This window comes from Mytilus galloprovincialis, chromosome 13, assembly GCF_965363235.1.
Source record: "Mytilus galloprovincialis chromosome 13, xbMytGall1.hap1.1, whole genome shotgun sequence".
Lineage (NCBI taxonomy): Eukaryota > Metazoa > Mollusca > Bivalvia > Mytilida > Mytilidae > Mytilus > Mytilus galloprovincialis.
The window spans coordinates 10,194,238-10,207,541 of NC_134850.1; the positions used below are offsets into that span (position 1 = coordinate 10,194,238).

Genomic DNA, 13,304 nt, shown 5'->3' on the forward strand with positions numbered 1-13,304 from the left:
GGTTAAATTGACGTTCACATGAATACAGATTTAAAGAGGTCGACTCATTCACTTGCAAGTGAATAACTAATTATCAATGTTTCTTAGCGCAATTTGACAAAATTGAACCTTTTTGGCTGCAAAAAGCGTATTGTTATTTCACTATTTCACTTTCATTATTGATTGAACAAAAAAAATCAAACTTTAGATTTTTTATAAATACAAATACAAAAACCATGAAAGAGGATCAACATTGATACATAAGGTTTTAACAAGTGAATTAAAATGTAAGTTACAGATGGCATCACCTTGCCAAAATTTAACAATGAACACAAATAGAAAACATTTACATCATTCGATTGTCAAGTCTAAAAATAAACACTGTACTTCAGAATCATAAAATTTACTAATTGTTAATATACTGCATCAACATAATAGTACATACTGGTCATATATATATATATGTTATGTACAAGTTATCATTTTGTACAAATTATAATTAGTACAAAAATATTGTACAAATTATAATTTGTATTTTGACTTTGTACGAATTGTAATTTGTACAAAAAGTGCTTGTACAAATTACAATTTGTACAAAATAGGACAAAAATTCACTTATATATAAATAACTTGTACAATAATTTTTTATACGGATTTTGGCGAAAAAAGCATTGATACACATTATTGAATTGCTACGTACTAAATGACCTGAAAGTAAACCTAAGTTACATAATTCAAAAGTAGTTCTTTATCAATTGTTAGAGCAGGTGATATAGTGATTTATGGAATCGGGTATTGCAAACCATCTTTTGACTCTTAAATCGATAACGACCTGTTTTACAGGCATTTTAACTGTTTCATATAGCGAGCGTTGAAGCTCAGGAACCGTTGCTATGAATAAACATGTGTATTTAGTTGCTTCAGTCAGACTTTTAGACAAAATAAATATCCCAGAAGATTAAACACCCCGTTTGGTTAGGAATATGACTATGCTAAAGTCAGGAATATGTCAGTTGTTGTTTTGCCTTTTTTTATCATTGTTTTTTTTCAACAATATAAAATATGAAATTTTACAAATATACCCCGTAATCGTTTGCAAAGTTTCTAAATAAAAAAAAATACCTCAAAATAACGATAAGAACTAATCAAGCAGTACTATTGAATGATATTTTTTTTTTAAGAAAAAGACGTTTATGTATTAAAAATTTGAAAAAAATCCTATTTGTTTACTTTTTTTTCTCTCAAAAATTTCAAAGATCAACCTGCCTTTTGTAGTAAGTGTTGTGTATAAACGGTGTATTATGTTAATAAGGTTTAGTGTGTTGTCAGTTAATTACAATTCTATTGTGTGAATCATTGCATTTTTCACCAAAATTCGTATTTAAAACTGTTGTACAACATGTACAAGTTATAAGTGAATTTTGGTCAAATTTTGTACAAATTATAATTTAAACAAAATGATAACTTGTACACAACATATACACTCAATAGATAGACCATCTTACATCATAGTACTATCTTACTACACCATAAAAACCAATTATACCAAGCATGTTTCATTAGATAGACCATCTAACATTTCTGTTTTTTTGATTAATCATTCCTAATGGGCTTTGCACATTATTTTTTCTAAGTGTTATATTTTTTAAATTCTATTTCAAACTTAATTATCTTTTTCAATTAGAGCATTCATTTTTTTGCATACACAAGTCCAAGTTCACTTTATTTCATTCTTCTAAATAATCAAAATTTGTATTCATTGAAATGTATACTAAAGTAACTCAACAGTATAACCAAAATCATACATAAAATAGTGTAAATATACTATAATGTTCACTGATGTTGCAAAGCATGAGCCAATAAATACAGAATAAAGGACTCTTTGTTTTTGATACTGACTTTATCACTGTGTTATATCAGGTGAGCCCGAACCTGAAATTTCACAGTGATAAAGTTAGTATCAAAAACCAAAAGGTCCTTTATTCTGTTTATCGGTAATTACGAAAAAATAAAAATATTTACAATAAAAAAGCAAATAACAAACGAACTATATTGCGTCGAATTACAGCGATTCATACTTGACGTCACAGGCTGCATTATGTCATTTGAAATTTGGTCACAGTGTAGTAATCATAGCGTTCTTTGCACAAAATATTGAAAATGAAATATTGCATGTGTTTTATTAATTTTGTTTTGGACACTGTAACAATTCCAAATATAAGCGGTTAGTCATATTATTTCTATTTTGTCACAAAGCACAGAATGATAGTGATACGATATGAGACATCAGATTAGTTATTGTTTTAGAATTTCAACTTCAAGCTCAATTTTTTTTTATCAATCTTTGGCTTATGGACAATGATGGATAACATTTATCTTGTCTGATATTATACGCTCAGCGTTCATCCTGACAACAACCACATTGATTTCAAATCATTTTTGGAAAGCACTGTGTAATTTAGTCCAAACAATTATGACATCTTGAAAGACTATTATATCGTCGCTGGGCTTCCAAAATGTTGTAAATGACTTTTTTGGCTAAAAATACTTTTTGACACCAATGGTCTGGGCAGGAGAAAATCTTTGGTATTACAAAATAGCAAACAGTTAGACCAATCAAAACGTTTGAAATAAGACATATTACAAAATTGCCAATGTCAGTTGATTGTAAAGTTTGCTTCCAAAATGTTATATGAAAATTTGAAAATCATTGTATAACGGCTTTGGGAATTAAATAATTGTACACTTCTTTATTTCTGTGAAAATAATTTAAGTTCTTTGATAATCCAGAAATGTCTCAGTTTTCATTTCACTGTTATTTACAAAAATGTTCAAGTTCACATACAATATTTTGGAAGCATTCATTTTGTCAAAATTTTCCAGGGGCAGCAACCTAACAACCAGTTGTCCAATTCATCTGAAAATTTCAGGGCATATAGATTTTTACTTGATAAACAAGTTGTCCCCTTGTAAGATTTGCTTTGAATGCTTTGGTTTCAAAGTTATAAGCCAAAATCTACATTTTACCCCCATGTTCTATTTTTAGCTATGAGAGCCATCTTGGTTGGTTGGCTGGGCCACCACACACATTTTTTAAACTATATACCCTAATAATGATTGTGGCTACGTTCGGTTTAATTTGACCCAGTAGTTTCAGAGGAGAAGATTTTTGTAAAAGATTGACTTTGGCAAATTGTTTGATCATGTTGATTAATCCCTGAGCATTGGAATGAGTTACATGAGTTAGTTTATTGCATTTTTCTGTTGCACAGAATATTGACTAAATCTATTCTGTTATAAGGTTTCGTCACACACTTTCTTGGCTACTCATTGAAACAGTGTCTACAGAATTTCCATGCTGACAAGAACTATTGTTATTATTTCCATGTAAACTAAGTTTCTCAACTGGCAACTGTGGAGTTGCTAACCATGAATGATTTAAAATGTCTTCAAAAGATGGCCTATCTGATGGACGAATTGCTAAACACTTTTTTATTAAGTCTTTCACATCATGTGATAATCTTCCCCTAAATGATACTTCTGCTTTCATGATTTGTTCATCTTGTTCAAATGGAATATCTCCACAAACTAAGTCAAATAATAAAATTCCCAGTGACCACACTGTTGCTGATTTACCATGGTACCGATGGTGTTTTATCCATTCAGGAGGACTGTACACTCTTGTACCTTAAAAATAAAGATATGACAATTAAGAATAACTTTTCTAATGCATTTCTATACAGAATTAACAATTAAAATTAAGCTTTAACTTTTTTAATGCATTTCTATACAGAATTTAAGTTTTATATGTATTTTTAGTCTCAATTTTTGTCATCAATCAACTGAATTCTTACTGCCTAAAATGAAGTGATGTGTGAAGTGTTCATGTCACAACTCATTCATAAGAAAGCCTGACAGATGATCAATTTATAATATATTAATACCCTTAAAGTAATTTGTGTTAGTAAAATTTACTAATAACCCCATTTATTCATATCTAATAAGCCAAAGTATTGATTTAAAAAACTCGGGTAAATGTTTTGACATGCATGACTGTTCACAGGTATGCAAGGAGTTCTTGTGAACCAACTTAAAATGTCCCACATAATCAATTCTACAGTTGACTTGTTACAAATTATAAAAGCATTTAATAATAGGTTGATAGCAACCAGTCATATTTTTTTGGCTAATGCTACCAATACATGTATAATAACCCAATATCATAACTTGTTATGCACTGTAATTTAAACCTAGTTGTTAACTTTGTGTAAACAATGTATGCTATGTATGTTTCCCTACTGAATATATGAATCATTGCCAAGTTATGCTGAGACACATGTGTGATCATTTATGCTGATATTTTCAGCAGCAGCAACTGTGTAATTGATATGTTTTGCTAGCAGGGGTCGAATTTAAGCTTTTTTGTGTACTGGCCAGCTGGACCAGTGGACTGAAAATCAACTGGTCCGGCTCCAAATCTACTGGTCCTGGAAAAATGACATGCAAAATGAGTGCTGGTATCTATGATGAGTTTATTTTTTGACAACTTTATCAACTGAAATACATACGGTAGTATCCCCCGTAATTGATGTCGCAGGTAAATTCTTTTGTAAACAAACCGAGATTGCAAAGCAATCAGAGATTTTTCAGGGCTTTCCATTGAAGCCGGTAGCCGGCGGAAATCCGCCGTTTACGGTGGCTTCAAGTGCCGGCTACTTCACTGACAAAAATATAAATTCAAAAAGAAAAAACTCCTTTTCAAATGTTTACAGGCATTCGAGAGATGTATTGTCGTAAAGTCGCGGTCACGATAAACAAGGATGAAAAGTCAGTGTTTACCTTGGGCTAAATATAGTTCACATGAATTCAGGTCACTGATTGGTTGTCTATTTAAAGTCAGAATGTATCGTTTCTTTTCAAAGACAACAAGAGAGACGTTCCGGTGGCCATTGAAGGATAACAATAGAGATGTTCCGATGGTCATTAACTCGTTGGCTTTTTTTGGCTTTTAAAACCACAGGCGCTTGGGTGTATGATACAGATTTTTTTTTAAATTTTTTTTTTTGCTGATTAAAATATTCAATTTTCTATATACTCGACCTCAAATAAAAAACATTTCCAAATGATTTACGTATCCGACTTATTGAATAGTTTACAAAAAAAAAGAGAAAATCAGGGGATATATAAATTTTCTGTCAATGCTTGAGAAATAATTGTATGGTTTAAATACGCGTATTACAGTCTTTAGAGAGAAAAGGGGGAGGGGGGTCATTTGTTTACAAATGCACGTAGTTATGCAAAAAAAAAATCGATCAAGATTTTTTTAACAAACCGGATTATTATATGAATAAATCTCCTTCAAAAGTAAATGAGTTTTAAGCATGAAAATTAAAAAAAATAACATAAAAAAAAATGAAATTTCTTTGAGATTTTTTTTTCTTTCTTTAATTTCATACATAAAAAATGGTCATTTGAAAGATGAAATTAGGTGCCAGGAGATTGCGAGAATGCAGGATTTTGCTCTATTTATACCAGAGCTTCTGGGGGGCTTGAGCGGCCCCCAAACCCCCTGCCATAAGGCACCAAGCTGTAGCTTGGTGGGCGTCCGGCTTCGCCGAAAGCATGTTACAGCCGCCTATAATTTTAATTCAGCCTTCTACTTCAATTTCAATGGAAAGCCCTGATCAGAGATTTTTATCGGCAAATTTCTACTGGTCCGCCGGACCACCAGCTGACACAATCTACTGGTCCGACGCAAATTCTACTGGTCTAGGACCAGCGCTAATTTCGACCCCTGTTTGCCAGCCAATGTAAAGCATTCTTAGCATCTCCCATATTGAGCATGTTGAGATCAATTAAAATGTGTAGGTGGATGAACTTTAGTATTAAATCAAATACTCAATATTCCTATAACACTACAACAAAATGCAATCTATTAAAGATGCTCACCATCAAAGGTCACATAAACTGTATCTTTGAGCAATGTACCAGATCCAAAGTCAATTATTTTCAGTTCACCAGTTTTCAAATCCACTAAAATATTTTCATCTTTAATGTCTCGGTGTACAACACCTGATCTATGAACACTATAAAGAGTTTCTACAATTTGTCTAAAGAACACTTTGCTGGTTTCTTCATTTACAGCGCCCTTTTCTGTGATATAGTCAAATAAGTCTTGAACATGCTCTGGTCGTTCCATCACTATAACATAACTGTGAGCACTATTGTTTTTCACTTCATACCAATCTAACATTTTAATACATCCAGAAACATGAGAAACTTTTTTCAAGAGAATAATTTCCATTGGTATATTATGTCCATTATGAAGTCCCCATTCAGTCACTTTAATTTTGTTGATTAATTTAACTGCAACCTGAAAGAGATATATGGACCATAATTTGCTATTGGGCTCGTTTCCTATAACGATAAAAAAGTGATAAAAATGTGTATTTCTGTAAGAAAAGTTGTAACTACATCTAAAGATGCCTTTATTTTTATCAACATACAAGTGTATGCTACTCTTCCCTAGAAAAAAAATTGAAATTAACAAATTTCAAAGATTATACGACCGTATTTTTGTGTCGCTTCTCGTGTTACTTTTCGCTTCCGAAGTGCATAATGCTGACTGATTTATAGATAATCGTCACCGGCAAATTCGTAACTTTTGCTTTCAAATAATAAAGAACATCGACCAATAAGAATAGTCAGAAGAAAATGCCGAGAACTATAAGTATTTCTGTAGCAGGTGTAAGAACACTGGCGTTACTTTCATTTCCGATTTCGTAACGCAAATTTTAGATGATGTAATCTGCTTTGTTGTAACAGAATTCTTTATATCAATATGCAAATATGAACTCTCGCGAGATGTTCAAACAGGTAAATCAGAGATGATTTTCATTATAGTTTTGTTCTTCGTAATAATTAAGTTAGAAAATGACGTTATTGTTATGCGTTACATTTCACACGAAACAAAAGTCCAGTTATTTCCTTTTTTTTATTAAAATTGTTTTTGTCGTTAAGTTCTAATCATTTCCGGACATAGGTGAAACATGTGACTAACATGTGATCACGCCCTTACAGCCGGATATACGAAATACTAGGTCTAAACATTGTTTTTGTTTCCAACGGGATGTTAGCAAACATAATCTGTAGACTTGTTTCGTCTTGTATCAAAAAGGAAAATACAATTTTCAAAGAGATTGCACCGGGGGTCTATTATTTTTCCTATGTGCATAATGTTACATACGATCTTGTGTGAAAATAAATGCCCAATGACTTGACAAAATCGATTTCAGATTTGACGATGTTATAACACACTTCGTTTCCGGATAACGATGTAAAGGGTCCTTGGAAAATTCAATCGAAATTACGTCTCTTATCATTGTGCCGATGCTCGTTGGATTGATTTTGCTTCAGCAGTAAATATTACTGGATATTTTAGGTGAATTAAGATAATTTAATAAAAAATACATGTTTATATACCGTTACACTTGGAATGTACAAATTTGGTATCTTTGTCACAATTTTTAATTATTTTTTTTTATTCATGTTCTGCAAACACTTTTCAGAAATGCAATAAACTTGTCAAAGGAGAAGTAAACTTTTACCATGCATGACTTGAAAGGAAGTACTTTATTGATTTTAGCCCACTAAAGTAGGTTAAAATGTGGAAACCATGTAGATGGTGTACAGGTCACAAATATCACATGGTGCCTATTTTAAAGATTTTAATTCCAAGTTCAAAGTTTTTTTCTTTACTGAATTTAAAGAATTTTACATTGCCAATGATTTGGAATAAATTGTATATAACTGGAATTTCAAGACCAAATATAAATACATTTTTTTGGCTAAAACATCAAGATACAACGATTATGGTATCCTGTATCAATGAAGAAAATATGGAAATTTCTAAATAAATTTTACTAATTGTTTTCAAAACAAGCACATATTTAGGAGTTTTATAATACAGTTACATTTAAGATGGATTTTAAGAAAAAGTATACTGTTCGGATTATTTTAAGCAGATTTTGCAATAAAATAAAACTAAAAAAATGCTTTCGGTTTCTTATGGTTTCCTGTCGCGTTTAAAAAAGACTTTAATCTAACATCGAAAATAGATTTTAAATATAAACATGAAGCAAGTAACACTAGTAATGGTGTTCATTTATGTCTTTTGAAATATATTGTGCAAAATAAAGAAAATAAAGATTGGTTTCCTGTTTGGTTTCCTGTCACGTAAACGGTGAATCAAAATGTATTAATTTTTTCTTGAAAAACTCAATTGTTCCATTAATACTATTCTAACACCAACACAACCCACAGAATAAAAGTTAAAGTTTTAGAACTTATAACTAGAGGCTCTAAAGAGCCTGTGTCGCTCACCTTGGTCTATGTGAATATTAAAGGAAGCAGATGGATTCATGACAAAATTGTTTTTTGGTGATGGTGATGTGTTTGTACATCTTACTTTACTGAACATACTTGCTGCTTAAAATTATCTCTATCTATAATGAACTTGGCCCATTAGTTTCAGTGGAAAATGTTAGTAAAAATTTACAAATTTTATGAAAATTGTTAAAAATTGACTATAAAGAACAATAACTCCTAAGGGGGTCAATTGACCATTTCGATCATGTTGACTTATTTGTAAATCTTACTTTGCTGAACATTATTGTTGTTTACAGTTTATCTCTATCAATAATAATATTCAAGATAATGACCAAAAACAGCAAAATTTCCTTAAAACTAACAATTCAGGGTCAGCAACCCAACAACGGGTTGTCCGATCATCTAAAAATTTCAGGACAAATAGATCTTGACCTGATAAACAATTTTACTCCTGTCAGATTTGCTCTAAATGCTTTGGGTTTTGAGTTATAAGCCAAAAACTGCATTTTACCCCATGTTCTATTTTTAGCCATGTCGGCCATCTTGGTTGGATGGCCGGGTCACCGGACACATTTTTCAAACAACTGACCCAAAAGATGATTGTGGCCAAGTTTGGATTAATTTGGCCAAGTAGTTTCAGAGGAGAAGATTTTTGTAAAAGATTACTAAGATTTACGAAAAATGGTTAAAAATTGACTATAAAGGGCAATAACTCCTAAAGGGGTCAACTGACCATTTCAGTCATGTTGACTTATTTGTAAATCTTACTTTGGTGAACATTATTGCTGTTAATAGTTTATCTCTATCTATAATAATATTCAAGATAATAACCAAAAAGAGCAAAATTTCCTTAAAATTACTAATTCAGGGCCAGCAAACCAACAACAGGTTGTCCGATTCATCTGAAAGTTTTAGGGCAGATAGATCTTGAACTGATAAACAATTTAACCCTGTCAGATTTGCTCTAAATGCTTTGGGTTTTGAGTTATAAGCCAAAAACTGCATTTTACCCCATGTTCTATTTTTAGCCATGGCGGCCATCTTGGTTTGATGGCCGGTTCACCGGACACATTTTTCAAACTACTAACCCAAAAGATGATTGTGGCCAAGTTTGGATTAATTTGGCCAAGTAGTTTCAGAGGAGAAGATTTTTGTAAAATATGACTAAGATTTACGAAAAATGGTTAAAAATTGACTATAAAGGGCAATAACTCCTAAAGGGGTCAACTGACCATTTCAGTCATGTTGACTTATTTGTAAATCTTACTTTGCTGAACATTATTGCTGTTTACTATTTATCTCTATCTATAATAATATTCAAGATAATAACCAAAAACAGCAAAATTTCCTTAAAATTACTAATTCAGGGGCAGCAACCCAACAACGGGTTATCCGATTCATCTGAAAATTTCAGGGCAGATAGATCTTCACCTGTTTAACAATTTTACCCCATGTCAGATTTGCTCTAAATGCTTTGGTTTTTGAGTTATTAGCCAAAAACTGCATTTTACCCCTATGTTCTATTTTTAGCCATGGCGGCCATCTTGGATGGTTGGCCAGGTCACCGGACACATTTTTTAAACTAGATACTCCAATGATGATTGTGGCCAAGTTTGGTTTAATTTGGCCCAGTTGTTTCAGAGGAGAAGATTTTTGTAAAAGTTAACGACGACGACGGACGACGGACGACGGACGACGGACGCCGGACGCCGGACGCCAAGTGATGAGAAAAGCTCACTTGGCCTTTTAGGCCAGGTGAGCTAAAAAAAGGATAAAAAAAAGAAACCAAAGACCGAATACCAAATTATGGTCCATATATATATCAAATCTGTTAACAACAATACAATGTTTTCATTTTTCAAATATAAACATTTTAAGTAATGTGTTTTATATTTTCATTTCTATTAATTCTAACAAAGAGGATATATATGTCTAAGAAACAAATGTTTTCTACTATGAAATTTGTTGTAAAAGTTAAAAAGTTAAAAACAAAATTCTTTATTTTATACTTACAGGTAGACCATCACTTTTCCTTGTGCCTCCATAAACTGTTCCAAAACCACCACTTCCCAGCTGTGCACCAACATGATATGTTTTATTGAGCTCTTTTTTTCCTTTTACTGAAAAAAACAAGAGAGACATATAAAAATATGAGTCTAACATAATGCATAAACAACAAAGTAACGTGGAATCAAGTAAAGATGTAATGTACTAACTCGCCATATTTCACTTCAATTTAGAAAAGTAAAATCAAACTTACTTTGCTTTTTCTTCCCAACATGATGATATTTGAATATATCACTTATTTATCATTCAATATAGCCTTAAAGTACTAGGTATTCACTAAGCAAATCTCAAAAAGACATCCCTGTTGACACGACAGAATATACAAATGTTATGAGTTTCTGAAGTTGTGTGTATAGTATAAATGTTAACTATCAATGTGCTATAATCAGGACACAATTCATGCGCTAAGGCACATCCCACTTGGAGAGATGCCAGATTTGTGTTTTGAAAAAGTCTGTTGAAATATTTAATAATTTATATGATGACAATTTCTTACAAAATGCTGAATTTACTATCCCGAGCTTTGAAAAATATTATAAGCGAGGTGTAAGTAATATAAAATTGAATGCAGACAGAGAACTATATTGCGTTGTAGTGATTTGTCTGATTGAATATGTTATAAATCTGTCCGGCTGCCAAATAATAGCTTGCCGCTATTTTTTTACCTACTGTAATATTGATATTTATAGACTATCGTTGATCATCTCAACGAGATTGATTTTCTCGCTTGAGCCGGGACGGCAATCGAGTTGAGATGACCAATGATAATCTGTTTATCGCTATTTTACCTGTGACGACGTTGTCAATAATAATAATAATAATAATAATAAATTCTTTATTTAAAGAGGGTAAACTCAGTTAGTTACAATAAACTAATCTTCCCTGAGGCCCTCACATACAAATTACAATACAATCAAAACAGATATTTACTCATAGTTAATTTACACTCATGTAGTTCAATGCATTGTTAAGAACATAAGATATAATGCTGTTTAAGATGTATACATGTAGTCAAAAAATCAAATGAAAATAATAAAAAATAAAAAAATATACAAATACATTGTAGCAAACATTTCTTATCAGGGTTGTGTTAGGTACTTCTTGATACTTTGCTTAAAAGTAAGTGTTTTGAGCTTTACGCATTGTGTGTGGTAGTCCATTCCATAATACTGATCCAGAATAAGCAAAGGATTTCTTAAATAGTTCAGCTTTTGGCTTAGGAACTATCAGATTACCTTGAGTGACACCTCTTAAGGAGTAAGGATTATTATCTGATTTCAGTTTAAACTTTTGAACTAGGTACATTGGTGCTTCCATACGCATACATTTATATAGAAGTAAATATTTGTGGTATTTCATTCTATTGTCAACTGTCATCCACCCAAGTTTTTAAGGGGGCTGAGGGGGATAAAGGATCTGCATCTAGAATCAATCTTGCTGCCCTTTTTTGGAGTTTTAAAATTATTGTTATCCCTTCATTTTTACATTCACCCCAAATAATACAGCAGTAGTCAATTAAGGGAAGAATATACCCATTGTAATATGTTTTCCTTGCATTTATATCTAAAAATTTCTTTATTTTTAATTTCATGTCAATTTCGTTAGCAATGCCACGTGCCTGCTTAGTATGATATGAAAAATTATCACAAAAAAAGATCAAAGGAAAAATGCACAAAATAGCGATAAATGTCTTTATATGAGGTAGTTTTTGATAATTCATATACTAGAAGAGAAAACAAAACACATAATAGCATAAATTTGATTTATTTTTCTCTTTTATCACTACACTGAGCAAGCTAAAAAACAAAAGTACAAAATTTCGTAACAAACGCATAGTATTCCACTTTTTATCACAACTTTGTAACCACATAAGATTTTATATTGGTACAACCAGTAAAAGAAAGATAAATAAATTGTCTATAACACTGAACCAATAATGTCGTTTATATTAAGTTCACTTATTAACTATCAATTGATAAAAACAGCGCAATTTAAGTTGTTAAAAAATTGAAAACAAAATGTTTAATAATTTAATGTGTGGGAAGTTAATTTATGTGTCAGTAGATGTTTCCTGGATAGTTGTGTCATCGACAACATGTAAATATTTTATATGTAGTAGGTATATAAATATCAACCACACAATAATCGCTTTTTTCCTTTTTCAGTGTTCATCAAAGAGATATATGCCATGTAAACTAAGTAATAGGTTGTCTATCAATAATATCACTAACCTGATGACATTATAATCATAATAATAGTCTCATCACTTGCTATCAATGTTAACATCCTAAAATAAAAAAAATCTTCAATTCATAGCAACTCAATAAAATTTTCTTTTGTATTTTTATCAGTTAATTAAAAATAAAAAGAATTGTCTTCTTCATGTTCTTATTTGACATGTTTGATCCACATTATGGTATTACAAACAAATATGAATTTCACAAGAATCAAAGTTTAAAATTAGCAAGTTGTATTTAAAATTACGTAAACATATTCATGAAACTTTATGACATTTATAAAATCATGCACATTTTTACAGTGTTCTCCACAAAAGATGCATTTAGCATCAAGGTATTATGGAAACTGGAAATGCTATCTTGCTTCGCTTCTAAAAATTATATCATCATCCAAAACATAATCCATAAGAAAACCATTTCAGATAGTGTCACATAAAGGCCTGGGGAGAACACTATAAATTATTTGCTATACATTTTGTAATTTGTTGGTTATACTATTGTTGACAATTATGACATTACCAAAATCGCTATTAAAATGGGATGTAAAAAATTAACAACACACATTAAAAAAAAAAAAGAGAAATAATACCTGCACCCTCTATGAGATGCTTATTACTAATACACAAATGTGGA

The 13,304-nt window shown here is 31.3% G+C and overlaps 1 protein-coding gene across 1 annotated transcript; it reads right to left on the bottom strand.

Annotated features, from left to right (window-relative positions):
- Positions 1–2,140: 2,140 nt before the first annotated feature.
- LOC143057316 (serine/threonine-protein kinase pim-3-like) lies at positions 2,141–13,155 on the bottom strand. The gene is made up of 4 exons (XM_076230609.1): positions 12,666–13,155; positions 10,381–10,487; positions 5,929–6,352; positions 2,141–3,666 (listed from the first exon to the last, which is right to left on the bottom strand). Exons 1-4 carry the CDS (start codon positions 12,718–12,720, stop codon positions 3,287–3,289), a joined length of 966 nt encoding a protein of 321 aa, XP_076086724.1. The 5' UTR covers positions 12,721–13,155; the 3' UTR covers positions 2,141–3,286.
- Positions 13,156–13,304: the final 149 nt, after the last annotated feature.